At 40.2% G+C, this 15,271-nt stretch overlaps 1 protein-coding gene across 1 annotated transcript; it reads left to right on the top strand.

The window, feature by feature from the left end:
* The first annotated feature begins 3,742 nt into the window (after window positions 1–3,742).
* On the top strand, window positions 3,743–4,249 carry LOC138879324 (uncharacterized). The gene has a single exon (XM_070158930.1). The coding sequence runs from the start codon at window positions 3,743–3,745 to the stop codon at window positions 4,247–4,249; it is 507 nt and encodes a 168-aa protein (XP_070015031.1).
* Window positions 4,250–15,271: the final 11,022 nt, after the last annotated feature.

The raw sequence follows: 15,271 nt of genomic DNA, 5'->3' as shown, positions 1-15,271 counted from the left end.
TTGACAATAAAATAATGATTAAAAGTCAGTTGAAAAATAAGTCATGATGTATTTTCTCATTGTTTAAATTGAAAAATATATAGTTTTACTCTTTTAGTATTTTCAGTTGTGTTAATATATTACTTTTTCTTTTTATACTAATCAAAATTTTAATAATAAAATATATTAAAAATAATAAAAATAAATTATTCTTTCGATCACTCTAAATACTAATTGAATTGACCTTAAATTGAAGCATTATAATTTATTCTAGTTTCTTTTTATTTGATTGACATACTATTTAGGGAGTGTAATACAACTTTCTTCACCATAATTATTTGTTGAACCTTTTTAAAATTAGTTAATTGTAGATTTATGTATTTTGAAATTTATATAATATTAAATTCTTATTGAATAAAGGATGTAACGACCCGACTGGTCGTTTTGCTTTTTAGAACCCCGTTCCCCTAAATTAAACTTTTCGTGCTTGCTTTAACTAATTTACAACCCGCGGGGATGGTTAGTTTGGGAATTGGAAGAATTTGGGTTGAAATATGCTCATTTGATTCCTTAAGATTTTCTTAAAAGGCTAAGTTTGACTTTGGTCAATATTTTGAGCAAACGGACCCGGATTCGTGTTTTGATGGTCCCGGAGGGTCCGTAGGAAAATATGGGACCTGGGCGTATGCCCGGAATCGAATTCCGAAGTCCCTAGGCCGAGTAATTAATTTATATTAGAAATTGTTAAACTGAAATTCTAAGGATTTAATGAAAAGGAACAATGCTTGATCATGTTAGTATCGGGTTCGTATGTTGGTTCCGGAGCCCAATACAGGTCCAATATAATATTTTAGTCTTGTCTGTGAAATTTGGTGAGAAACGGGACTGATTTGACGTGATTCAGACGTCCGTTTGTAAAGATAGGAATTTGAATGTTCTTAATGATTTCATGCGTTTTGGTGTTGAATCCCTGGTTTTAGGTGTTATTTCGGTGATTTGATCGCTCGAGCAAGTTTGTACAATGTTGTTAGACTTGTGTGAGTGTTCGGAGTGGAGCCCCGAGGGCTTGGGTGAGTTTCGGGCATGGGTTGGGAGTAGAAAAGCACACCAGTTTTCTGGTGTTTTTGCTGCTGCTGCAAATCTCGCAATTGCGAGATATTGATCGCAATTGTGAACTCGCAATTACGATATTAACATTGCATTTGCGATGAGGCCGGTTGGGGGCAGTGGTCGCATTTGCGACTTTTTCTTCGCATTTGCAAACCCAGCAGGGTCCGAATTTGCGACTCACCTATCGCAATTTCGGTAAAGGCAGAGGGAGGCCAAGTTCGCATTTGCGAACATATTGTCGCAATTGCGATTTCGCATTTGCGAGCCCGGTGTCGCAAATGCGACATCAGAGGCCTGGACACGGCTTTTAAAAAATGGGACTTAGGCCATTTATTTCATTTCACTTCTGCACTTGGGTGATTTGGGAACTTTCAAAGAGAGGATTTCAACCTAGCATTGTGAGGTAAGTTATTCTTACTTAATGTGAGTTTAATACTTGAGTTTTGGGTAGATTACCACACTAAAATTAGTGAACATCATGGGATTTGAGTGAAAATCAAGGGTTTTGATAAAAGTTAGATTTAACCACGAAATTTGTTATGAAACGAATTAGAAATCATATATTATTGATCCTTGGGTTATAAAGAACAACTTTATTTGAAAAATTTCAAAATCCGGACAAGTGGGCCCAGGGTTGGATTTTAGGAAACTTGTGTTTAAGGTTGGAAAATTGCTTAAATAGCTAGAATACGATCTTGTGAGCTTGTATTGACTAGTTCCTACCTCATTTAACTAGTTTTGGATCGTTCGGCTCCAAATTGAGGGTTTGGGCGCGCTCTTGGTATTGGATGTATGCTTTTGGAGCGAGGTGAGTCTCCTATCTAACCTTGTAAGAGGGAATTGTCCCCATATGTGATGTAATCTAATAATTTGCCATTATATGTGGGGGCTACGTACGCACTAGGTGATGAGAGTCCGTGCGTAGCTACTATTATGCTAAGTTCGGGTAGTTTAAGGCCCATAAGCATGCTTTATGAAGTATTATTGCAACGCTATGTTTAACTTGGATTGCTTAAATCATCGTGATTATGATAAATGAGACTAGTTAAGAACATGATCTTTTTTGGCCTTTTTAAAGAGAAGTTGATAACTCAGTGAGTAATTTCTCCCCCGTTATGTGTTCTTATCTGCTTGTTGCTGTGTTAATTACATTGACCGCGTCACATGGTTGATTCACGAGCAGGGTAATAGATGCATCTATGGTTCGTACCGCTTGACCCTCGGCAGTGCACAATTTACTTTTATGTAGGATCGGGTCGTACGACCTTGGAACTACTTGCGCATGCTTTACTCAGTATTATTCTATGACTTGAGTTTATTATTTGTCCTGGAATGGGAGTTGCCAGCTGTGACATTATCTAGGAGAGGACTTGTTAGTTCTTGCTATACACTGCTAATTGTTTGTTTTATCCATGCTCAGTATTTTTCATCTCTCATATAATTTGACCTTAGTAAGTGTCAAGTCGACTTCTCGTCTTTACTTCTTCGAGATTAGACAGAATACTTACTGGGTACATATTGTTTATGTACTCATACTACACTTCTGTACTTAATTGTACAGGATCTGAGGCAGGTTCATCTGGCTATCAGACCGGTGCGCGTCCCTGATCATAGTCCGAGACTTCCATGGTGAGCTGCTTCCCTTCTTGTGCCAATTAGCAGCTGGATGGAGTCTTCCTTACTTTTGACTGTCTATTCTGTTTCAGACAGTAGGATAAATATATTATTTTGTATATTCTACTAGTTTCCCACAGCTTGTGACACCAGATCTTGGCACACACATTGGTAGACATTTCTTTTGGATTGTATAATTATTATCGAATGTTGCATATTATCTCCATCTTTTAATTGTAGATTAAGAAAAATGTGTAATTGTTTGGGTAAGTAAAAATAAGAATTCACTAATACTTCCGCGTTGGCTTGCCTAACAATAGTGTTGGGCACCATCATGAACTATTATGGAAAATGGGTCGTGACAACATGGTATCAGAGCACTAGGTTCACGTAGGTCTCACAAGTCATGGGCAAATCTAATAGAGTCTTGCGGATCAGTACAGGGATGTCTGTATTTATCTTCGAGAGGCTATAGGGTGTTAGGAAAACTACTCTTTATTCATTTCTATCGTGCAGTGGTTGGTATACTAAATTTTCCTCATCTATTCTCTCACAGATGGTGAGGACATGCACTGCTGATGTTCTAGACCCGAGAGGGGCTGCTCCCCCCTATGCCAGAGGCCGAGGCAGAGGTTGGGGGAGGGCACCGGCCTGATATACGGGATGAGGGCATCCCAGAGTTGTCCCAGTAGTACCACCAGCAGACCATGTGGAAGATCCTATCATCGAGGAGTAGGGTGAGGTGCCCGCAGCTGAGCCTACCCCGACGGACTTTATGACAGCACCCGGTTTCTAGGAGATCATGGGCCATATGCTGCAGTTCATGGATTCCATGGCTTAGGCTGGTTTATTTACAGCGAATCTAGCTGCATCATAGGTAGGAGGGGGAGCACAGACCCCTACTACTCGGGCTTCTGGTCATGCAACTGCAGTGTATCAGACTCCGGTGCACTACTCGCAGATGGGGCCCAGCCAGTTGTTGTAGTGGAGCCCAGCCCAGACCAGCTGCGGATGGCGACCCGCAAAAGTTGTTGGATAGATGGACCAGACTTCACCCTTCTATCTTCGAGGTGAGCGTCATGAGGATGCCCAAGACTTCATAGACACGTGCAGGGACAGACTGCACAACATGAGGATATTGGAGTCGCATGGGGTTGACTTCACTAGTTTTCAGCTAGAGGGCATAGCCCGTAAATGGTGGCAGTCTTATGTTCTTGGCAGGACAGCAGGTTCCCCTCCCCTCACTTGTGGTCAGTTCACACAGTTATTCTTGGATAAGTATATTCCACCCTCTGAGAGGGAAGAGCTACGGTATCAGTTTGAGCATCTTGAGCAGGGTCAGATGTATGAGACCGATTATGAGGTAAGGTTTTCTGAGTTGTCTCACCATGCACTCATGATACTTCCCACAGATGTAGAGAGAGTGCGAAGATTTGTTGCGGGGTTGCACCTCGATATTCGAGCTAGCATGGCCCGAGAGGTGGAGATAGGTACTGAGTATCAGCTAGTGGTAGACATTGCTCGCAGGATTGAGGGATACCGCTAGAGGGGTAGAGAGCAAATTCAACAGGACAAGAGGGCACAATTTTTTAGAGGGTTTAGAGGTGCCCTAGCTAGGGGTAGAGGTCACTTCGGGAGGGGTCAGCCCAGCAAACCCCTGTATTCAGCACCACCACCACCTCCCCCAGGTGCTCTAGTGAGACCCTATTTCAGTGCGATGGCGGAAAGTTCTTACTGCCCACCAACTTTTCAGGGTTCCTCCGGCGGGTATTTTGGTTATTAGGGTTCTTCTAGTACTCACTTCAGTGCCATGCCAGAGAGATTATATCGCCCACCAGCCAGTCAGGGTTCTTCTAGGGGTATTCGGGTCAGCAAGCTCATATTTCAGGGCAGTAGGCTATGGTGCCGAGAGGGTGCTACGAGTGTGCAGATCCGGGTCACATGAAGAGGACCTGCCCCAGACTTTGGGGCAAGGAGTATAGCATGGTCAACAACCCATGATTCCAGCACCGGCTGCCCAGCCTCCCAGAGGCGAGGGACAGATGGGTAAAGGCAGCCTTAGAGGTGGAGACCAGGCAGGGAGGGGTCAGTCAGCTACTACTCAGTCAAGTGGAGGCCAGCCAGCCGGCACTCCAGCCAGGTTATATGCCCTTCCGGCTAGGCCAGATGCAATGGCCTCAGATGCCATTGTCACAGGTATTATTTCCATCGGCGGTAGAGATGCTTCGGTATTATTTGATCTAGGGTCTACTTATTCATATGTATCATCTCTGTTTGCTCGTTTCCTGGTTATTTCTCCTGAGCCTTTGGGCACTCCTGTTCATGTGTCCACTCTTGTGGGCGATTTTGTGGTTGTGGATCGAATCAACCAATCCTGCATGGTCATATTCTGTGGTTTTAAGACTAGAGCGTATCTCCTATTGCTTGATATGATCGATTTTGAGGTCATCCTGGGCATGGATTGGTTATCTCCATATCACGCCATCTTAGATTGTCATGCCAAGACTGTTTCATTAGCAATGCCAAGGTTGCCAAGGTTGGAGTGGAAGGGTTCCACAGTTGATACATCTAGTCGGGTTATCTCTTTCCTTAAGGCTCGGCATATGGTAGAGAAGGGGTGTTTGGCTTATCTAGCTTATGTTCGGGATACCATCGTAGAGTCTTTGACGATTGATTCAGTTTTAGTAGTTCGAGAGTTCGCTGATGTGTTTCCTTCTGATCTTCCTGGCATGCCACCGAATCGTGATATTGATTTCTGTATTGATTTGGCTCCAGGCACCCAACCTGTATCTATCCCACTGTACTGTATGGCTGGGACTATGCAGATGTGCATTGACTACCGCCAGCTGAACAAAGTTACCATCAAGAACAAGTATCCACTACCTCGTATTGATGATTTGTTTGACCAGTTGCAAGGTGCTAGGGTATTCTCCAAGATCGACTTGAGGTCAGGGTATCATTAGCTGAAGATTCGGGACTCGGATGTTCCGAAGACTGCATTCCGAACTAGATATGGCCATTATGAGTTTTTGGTGATGTCATTTGGCTTGACTAATGCCCCAGCCATGTTCATGGACTTGATGAATAGGGTATTCAGGCCTTACATTGATTCATTTGTCGTCGTCTTCATTGACAACATCTTGATATACTCCCGTAGCCTGGGGGAGCACAAGCAGTATTTGAGGGTAGTGCTTCAGACCTTGCGAGAGCAGAAGCTATATGCTAAGTTCTCCAAGTGTGAGTTCTGGCTAGAGTCAGTGGCATTCTTGGGGCATATTGTGTCAGGAGAGGGTATTAAGGTGGACCCCAAGAAGATTGAGGCAGTTCAGAGTTGGCTACATCCTACTTCAGTGACCGAGATCAGGAGTTTCCTGGGGTTAGCAGGTTATTACAGACGATTCGTGCAGGGCTTTTCATCTATTGCATCACCTCTAACTAAATTGACCTAGAAGGGTGCTCCCTTTCGTTGGTCCGATGATTGTGAGGCGAGCTTTCAGAAACTCAAGACAACCTTGACTATAATACCAGTTCTTGTGTTGCCTTCCAGTTCAAGGATGTATACGGTATATTGCGATGCTTCGCGCGCTGGATTGGGGTATGTATTGATACAGGAGGGGCGAGTTATTGCATATGCCTCGCGTCAGTTGAAAATCCATGAGAAGAATTATCCTGTGCACGATTTGGAGTTGGCTGCGATTGTTCATGCTCTTATAATATGGAGGCATTATTTGTACGGGGTATCATGTGAGGTTTATACTGATCATCGCAACTTACAACACTTGTTCAAGCAAAGGGATCTCAATTTGAGGCAGCGTAGATGGCTTGAGTTGCTAAAGGATTAGGACATCACCATTCTTTATCACTCGGGCAAGGCAAATGTGGTCGCAAATGCCTTAATTTGGAAAGCAGAGAGTATGGGTAGCTTGGCATTCATTCCAGCAAAGGAGAGGCCACTAGCTTTGGACATCCAGTCCTTTGCTAACTGACTTGTGAGATTGGATATTTCAGAGCCCAACTGAGTTCTTGCGTGTGTTGTTGCTCAATCTTCATTATTGGGCATATTAAGGCCCGATAGTTCAATGATCCACATTTGGCAGTTCTTAGAGAGACGGTGCTTCAGTGTGGTGCCAAGGAGATTTCTATTGGCAAGGATGGTGTTTTGCGACTCCAGGGTCACCTATGTGTTCCTAATGTTGATGGTCCGAGGGAGAGGATATTAGAGGAGGCACACAGTTCGCGGTATTTCATTCATCCGGGTGCTACGAAGATGTATCGTGACTTGAGGCAGCATTATTGGTGGTGGAGGATGAAGAAAGACATAGTGGAGTATGTGGCTAGGTGTTTGAATTGCCAGCAGGTCAAGTACGAGCACCAAAGGCCGAGTGGCCTACTTCAGCAGATGCCTATACCATAGGGGAAGTGGGAGCGCATTACTATGGATTTTGTAGTTGGATTGCCCCGGACCTTGCGGAAGTTTGATACAGTGTGGGTCATCGTGGATAGGTTGATCAAGTCGACACACTTTTTACCGGTTGTGACTACTTACACTTCGGAGAGACTGGCTCAGATTTACATCCAGGAGATAGTCCAGTTGCACGGTGTGCCTGTTTCCATCATATCAGATAGAGGCCCTCAGTTCACTTCTCATTTCTGGAAGCTGTTCAGGGTGAGTTGGGGACCCGTGTGGAGCTTAGTACATCATTTCATCCACAGACTGACGGACAGTCCAGATCTTGGAGGACATGCTTAGAGCATGTGTGATTGACTTTGGAGGGCAGTGGGATCAGTTCTTGCCTTTGACAGAGTTTGCTTACAACAACAGCTATCAGTCCAGCATTGAGATGGCTCCATTTGAGGATTTATATGGTCGGCGGTGTCGTTCTCCTATCGGGTGATTTGATCCTGGTGAGTCTAAGTTATACGGTACAGATTTGGTGTGGGATTCCTTGGACAAGGCAAAGTTGATTCAGGAGAGGCTTCGCACAGCTCAGTTCAGATAGAAGAGTTACACGGATCAGAAGGCGCGCGATGTATCATTCATGGCTTGCGAGAAGGTCCTCTTGAAAGTCTGGCCAATGAAAGGTGTTATGAGGTTCGGGAAGAAGGGCAAGCTGAGCCCAAGGTTTATTGGCCCATTTGAGGTGTTGAGACGAGTTGGGGAGGTTGCTTACGAGCTTGGTTTACCCCCCTCCCCCAGTTTCTTGGGAGTTCACCCAGTCTTGCACATGTCTATGCTTCGGAGGTATCATGCCGACCTATCCCATTTGTTGGACTTCAGTACTATTCAGTTGGATGAGAGCCTGAGTTACGAGGAGGAGCCAGTTGCCATTATTGATAGACAGGATCGCCATTTAAGATCCAAGAGGATTTCAGCGGTAAAGGTATAGTGGAGGGGCCAACTAGTCGAGGAGGTGACCTGGGAGTCCGAGGAGGACATGCGGTGCAGATATCCACATTTATTCAGCAACTCAGGTACTTTTCTATGTTCGTTCGAGGACGAACGTTTGTATAAGAAGTGGAGAATGTAACGACCCGACAAGTCATTTTGCTTTTAGAACCCTGTTCCCCTAAATAAAACTTCTCGTGCTTGCTTTAACTAATTTACGACCCGCGAGGATGGTTGGTTTGAGAATTTGAAGAATTTGGGTTGAAATATGCTCATTTGATTCCTTAAAATTTTCTTAAAAGGCTAAGTTTGACTTTGAAAAACATTTTGAGCAAACAGATCCAGATTCCTGTTTTGACAGTCCCGGAGGGTCCGTAGAAAAATATGGGACCTGGCGTATGCCCGGAATTGAATTCCGAGGTCCCTAGGCCGAGTAATGAATTTTTATTAAAAATTATTAAACTGAAATTCTAATATTTAATGAAAAGGAATAATGCTTGATCATGTTGGTATCGGGTCCCTATGTTAGTTCCGGAGCCCGATACATGTCCAATATAATAATTTAGTCTTGTCTGTGAAATTTGGTGAGAAACGGAACTGATTTGACGTGATTCGGACTTTCGGTTGTAAAGATAGGAATTTGAATGTTCTTAAGGATTTCATGCGTTTTGGTGTTGAATCCGTGGTTTTAGGTGTTATTTCGGCGATTTGATGACTCGAGCAATCTTGTAAAATGTTGTTGGACTAGTGTAAGTGTTCGGAGTGGAGCCCCGAGGCTCGGGTGAGTTTCGGGCATGGGTTGGGAGTAGAAAAGCACACCAGTTTTCTGGTGTTTTTGCTGCTGCTGCAGATCTCGCAATTGCGAGATATTGATCGCAATTGCGAACACGCAATTGCGAGGTTAACATCGCATTTGCGATGAGGCCGGCTGGGGGCAGTGGTCGCATTTGCGACTTTTGCTTCGCATTTGCGAACCCAGCAGGTTCCGAATTTGCGACTCATCTATCGCAATTTCGGTCAAGGCAGAGGGAGGCCCAGTTCGCATTTGCGAGCCTGGTTTCGCAAATGCGATATCAGAGGCCTAGACACAACTTTTTAAAAATGGGACTTAGGCCATTTATTTCATTTCACTTCTACGCTTGGGCGATTTGGGAGCTTTCAAAGAGAGAATTTCAACCTAGCATCGTGAGGTAAATTATTCCTACTTAATATGAGTTTAATACTTGGGTTTTAGGTAGATTACCACGCTAAAATTAGTGAACATCATGGGATTTGAGTGAAAACCTAGGGTTTTGAAAAAATTTAGATTTAACCACGAAATTTGTTATGAAACGAATTAGAAATCATATATTATTGATCCTTGGGTTATAAAGAACAACTTTCTTCGAAAAATTTCGGAATCCGGGCACGTGGGCTCGGCGTCGGATTTTAGGAAACTTGTGTTTAAGGTTGGAAAATTACTTAAATAGCTAGAATGCGATCTTGTGAACTTGTATTGACTAGTTCCTACCTCATTTAACTAGTTTTGAATCGTTCGGCTCCAAATTGAGGCTTTGGGCGCGCTCTTGGTATTGGAAGTACGCTTTGGAGCAAGGTGAGTCTCCTATCTAACCTTGTAAGAGGGAATTGTCCCCATAGGTGATGTAATCTAATAATTTGCCATTAAATGTGGGGTCTACGTACGCACTAGGTGACGAGAGTCCGTGCATAGCTACTATTATGCTAAGTCCGGGTAGTTTAGGGCCTAGAAGCATGCTTTATGTAGTATTCTTGCATAGCTATGTTTAACTTGGATTGCTTAAATCATGGTGATTATGATAAATGAGACTAGTTAAGAGGAACATGATCTTTCTTGACCTTTTTAAAGAGAAGTTGATAACTCAGTGAGTAATTTCTCCCCCGTTATGTGTTCTTGTCTGCTTGTTGCTGTGTTAATTACATTGACCACGTTGCATGGTTGATTCACGAGCGGGGTAATAGATGCATCTATGGTTCGTACCGCTCGACCCTTGGCAGTGCACAATTTACTTTTATGTTGGATCGGACCGTACGACCTCGGCACTACTTGCGCATGATTTACTCAGTATTATTCTATGACTTGAGTTTATTATTTGTCCTGGAATGGGAGTTGCGAGCTGTGACATTATCTAGGAGAGGACTTGTTAGTTCTTGCTATACACTGCTAATTGTTTGTTTTATCCATGCTCAGTATAATTCATCTCTCATATTATTTGACTCTAGTAAGTGTCAAGTTGATTTCTCGTCTCTACTTCTTCGAGATTAGACAAGATACTTACTGGGTACATATTGTTTATGTACTCATACTACACTTCTGTACTTAATTGTACATGATCTGAGGCAGGTTCATCTTGCTATCAGACCGGTGCGCGTCCCTGATCATAGTCCGAGACTTCCACGGTGAGCTGCTTCCCTTCCTGTGCCGATCAGCAGTTGGATGGAATCTTCCTTACTTTTGACTGTCTATTCTGTTTCAGACAGTAGGATAGATGTATTATTTTGTATATTCTACTAGTTGCCCACAGCTTGTGACACCAGGTTTTGGCACACACATTAGTAGACGTTTCTTTTGGATTGTATAATTATTATCGATTATTGCATATTATCTCCAGCTTTTAATTGCAGATCAAGAAAAATGTGTAATTGTTTTGGGTAAGTAAAAATTAGAATTCACTAATACTTCCGTGTTGGCTTGCCTAACAACGGTGTTGGGCGCCATCATGACCTATTATGGAAAATGGGTCGCGACAGAGAAAGTACTCAACTAACTTCGATCATAGAGGGAGAAATATAATCATGCATAATGATACTTCTCATGCTTCTTAATATATAATAATTTTTAAAAGAAAAAAAAATTCCCAAATTGATTGTCTTAATTTTTAATTTAGATTATTCTCAGACATGTTTTAGAGAGGGAATCCTTATTATACAATTTGAACATCAATATTCTATAATAAAAAAGGGACATGAAATTATATTTTATTCCTGAGTATTTTTTTTCCTAATTTTATAAACTATTCCAATTGAAATTACAATTTAATGAGCACTTGTATAAAATGGTATCAATTATAACAATATAAGAACATCTGAATATAAATCTACATAAATTATCGCCAATTTTTTACTTATTAAAAAATCTTCTTTACCTGAAATAGTCCATAAATACACAAATGAAATAATGTTTCTTAAGGAGATAATACAATTGTTATATATAAATGTATGTTACTATAGCTTTAATAAAATGAACGTTTGAATTATAAAATTACCAAAAAGATTATTTTTTTTAGTTAAATGTACTTATTGAAAAAATATTAAGGGGTCGTTTGGTAGGGTGTATAAGAATAATGCTGAATAGGGTGTATAAGTAATGCATGGGTTAGTAATGCAAGCATTAGTTATGCAGATATTATTTTTTATACACTATTTGGTGTGATGTATTAAAAACTAAAATGCATCGCATAATTTTTAAAAAAATTAGGTGTTTACAAAAATGCCCTTTATATTCTTTAGCTTTAAGAGACTTTAAGGATAATTTTGTCTTTAATCATGCTAATGCATGCATTAATAGCCTTGATATTAGTAACAATAATCAAGTAGTGCATTTAATTAATATCTTAGCTACAGACCAGCTAAGTTAAGTTTTTTCTGTACCAAGAACACACAGCCAAGCTTTTGAGCCTAGTATACGAGCAACAATGTGTAATATATTTGAAATGACTATGATGCCCTTGGTCGACCTCCTCTTCTCTCTTCTATATAATAGAAATATAAAATCTGCTATGAGGAGCGAAAGAGAAACAAAAATCTGCTATAAGGAGCGAAAGAGAAACAAACTAATTTAATGGTTGATCAACAACGACAACGTCTCCTTCTTAAGAAAAAAAAAAATACTAACATTATCCTTGTACTTATCCCAAATAGATAAAAGATTCATTGAAACCTGGTTATTTTCCACCTTAATTATCGATCTAACGACATTGTCATCGCAAATGAAAGGTATAATTAACTGGAAATATTGGTGCAACATTATCCACAGGCCAATAATTGTTCAACAATAACAATTAACAAGAAGTCAACAACAAAAAGAAAATAGCTATTAATTACCAAACCAAGTCCATCTTGTGGTGTATATTCCAAAAGTACAATGATAAAGAAAAAAATAATAAGGAATGACGATAATCTTTGACTTAAACGCTTGTGCTATTTTTTAAAACTTCAAAACTGTTAACAGAGAAGTGAGATTCAAGATTACAAAAATTGAAAAGAAAACCATATTTTCGGCCTAGAAGCTTAATTTAAGACCTCAAAATTTAATACCCGTATAAATTTTAATAATTCACCAAGGATTTATAAACAGTGGCCTAACCTAACATTTTGAAACGAACAACAATTATTTTTTTCGGCTTTCTTAAAGTCAAAACTATATAAATATAGGATTCCTAATATTGTAGTACTTTATATCACTATTCACTACAACGAGTCCATAGTCATGGTCAATAATATTTTAATATATGACACTATGATACTAAATACTAATAATATATTTTAAAATAATCAGCCTCAAATGCGTTATTATTGGGTCATTGAATTTTTCAGACAAAGCCTGAACCAGTTGTTGGTGTATCAGAATTCAGATGATCGACCGTCTTTCACTATGTCCAAAATTTATGCAATGGTTAGTAATTCTCCATTTGGATAAGCAAGTATGATGATAAGTAAATGTTTATCTTACAGTTCAAGCAAGTAAAAAATCACACCACTTCATGCAACAAGAAGCTTAAGAATTGTTCGGTTCGCATAATAAATATACAACGATTACAACATAGACGTTACTCCATGATATTAATTACGTGATTATTCTCTATATATATATATATATATATATATATATATATTGTTACGCATTAATTAAATAATAATGCATGAAATATTATGTAGGAATTACTTACTTGAAAAATATTTTTATTTTTAAGTACTTATATCTTCGTATTGCTACAAAGATACTTGTATAGGGTAAAACCGGTTCATATTAAATACTCGTATAATAGAACGATATGTAGAATCGGAGATAGATGGAAAGTGAGACATGTGGAGACCAAGACCGGGGGCAGCAACTTCGGTTAATACTAGAAAGCACCCGAAGGGAATATTACTAATAAAAGATAAATGAGTGCCTACCACCCGGTAGCATTCAATGAAGAATATTAGATACACAGTCTGTTATAAAGAATTATGGCACTCATAGCCTGTTGTTACACATTCTTCAATGACCCCCATAATTGTCATTTAAGAGAGGCTTGATTCTAGGACCTTGTTCCTTATGTGCAACTATAAATAGTGATTTCAACAACCATTGTAAGAACAGGAATTTTCTGACAAACTTATGCTATATACTATTCAAAAGCTCAATAATACTTTATTTCTTGCCTACTAATACTTATATTATTGCCTCCGAAACCTCTGCTCCCATAACCAAAGCTATCCGCTGCTTTATCTCGATTCAACATTAAATTTTACATTTTATTTAATTTATTTATCATTTTAATCAAATTGATTTGCTTGTCTATAAACCACTGTGATGACCCGCTAGGTGATCTTATATTTTTAAACCTAATTCTGCGCTTCGAAGCCTTAAAAATCTCATTTTGACCCTCCTCGATTTGTGTGCGGAGTCCGAACGTGTTTCCAGAAAGTTTTTATGTTAAAAACTGTGAAAATAGGAAATTTTGCTTGGAAAACCATTTGAGTTGACTTTGATCAACGTTTTAAGTAAAGGGACCTGGATTCGTGTTTTGACGGTCCCGATGGGTCCGTATCGTGATTTGGGACTTGGGCGTATGCCCGGAATCGAATTCGAAAGTTCCTAGTCCGAGATATCGGACTTTGTTGAAATTTGAAAGTTAAAGGCTTAATGAATTTGAATTATTTTACCCATATTTGACTTTTTGGATATCAGGTCCGTATTTTGGTTCTGGAACCCAGTATAGGTCCAACACCATATTTATGACTTGTCTGTGAAATTTAGTAAGAAACAGAGTTGGTTTGACGTGATTCGGATGTCCTGTTGTGAAAATAGAAGTTTCAAAGTTTTCTCGAAAATTTCATTTCATTTGGTATTCAATTCGTAGTTCTAGGTATTATTTTGGTGATTTGACCGCGTGAGCAAGTTCGTATGATGCTTTTAGACTTGGGTGCATAGTTGGTTTAGAGCCTCGAGGACTCGGGTGAGTTTCGGGTAGGCTACAGAGTGTATTGGACTTAGAACATTTGCTGGTATCTGCAATTTCTGGGAACTAGCCTCTGATCTTGCATTTGCGAGATCAGAGTTCACATCTATGAACATTTCCTACTTCTGTCAGTCTTGCATTTGCGAAGAGTGCCTGGGTCAGCCTAGGTTTGCATTTTTTTTAAATAATCCACTATGCAGTGCCTACGTCTAGTTTTTATATATATAGAAAAATAAAAAGCAATGTGTCATGAAGTCCTAAAAAATAAAAGAAATAAAGTTTGCAAACTACATAGAACCTATTATCAAAGTTGATTGAAATGCTCAACAATGATAGCACATGTGATCTAGTGTAGCTTTTATAACTAAAAACTAACCCTTGAAGCCCGTTACACTTGATGTCCAGCTGAAAATTCCTTTTCTTGCTATAATAACCTTTTTCATAAATAGCCACTGCCCATTTCCAATTCTTGCATGCATAACCACCTCGATTGCACTCATAGCCAATGATGATAGGAAACATCTTTCATTTACCTTATATCCTTATATGTTGTATGATTGCATCCCCATTCGAACACATGCCAGTCCAATCTGCATAACAATATAGATCATGCAAGTTCTTGAAAAAATGCACTGTACAAGAAGTACGAGTACACTATTTTTATTTCATTTTCACGTGCCTTCCATTGATTATATCTTGATGGCTTTGCATAGAGTCGTTCCTGTGTCATCATATTATCGCGCCTTATGAAAATTGTATCCAGTTTTTTATCCAATTTTCCCGATATGAGCTGCCAAATGGGGCATAATGAGCTGCCAATTGTGCTACTACTTTCGCGTCGTCGGGTTCCTAGCGAGAACGTGTATCTTACGTCTCCTCGTTGTCCATGTTTCTCCTCATCTCGCTAGGCGAGGTCTATAGCAAAGGAGAGCAGGCC

The sequence above is a fragment of the Nicotiana sylvestris genome, chromosome 10 (genome assembly GCF_000393655.2).
Source record: "Nicotiana sylvestris chromosome 10, ASM39365v2, whole genome shotgun sequence".
Lineage (NCBI taxonomy): Eukaryota > Viridiplantae > Streptophyta > Magnoliopsida > Solanales > Solanaceae > Nicotiana > Nicotiana sylvestris.
The sequence above is the reverse complement of the archived record's forward strand: the minus strand, read 5'-3'. Positions and strand labels throughout refer to the sequence as shown.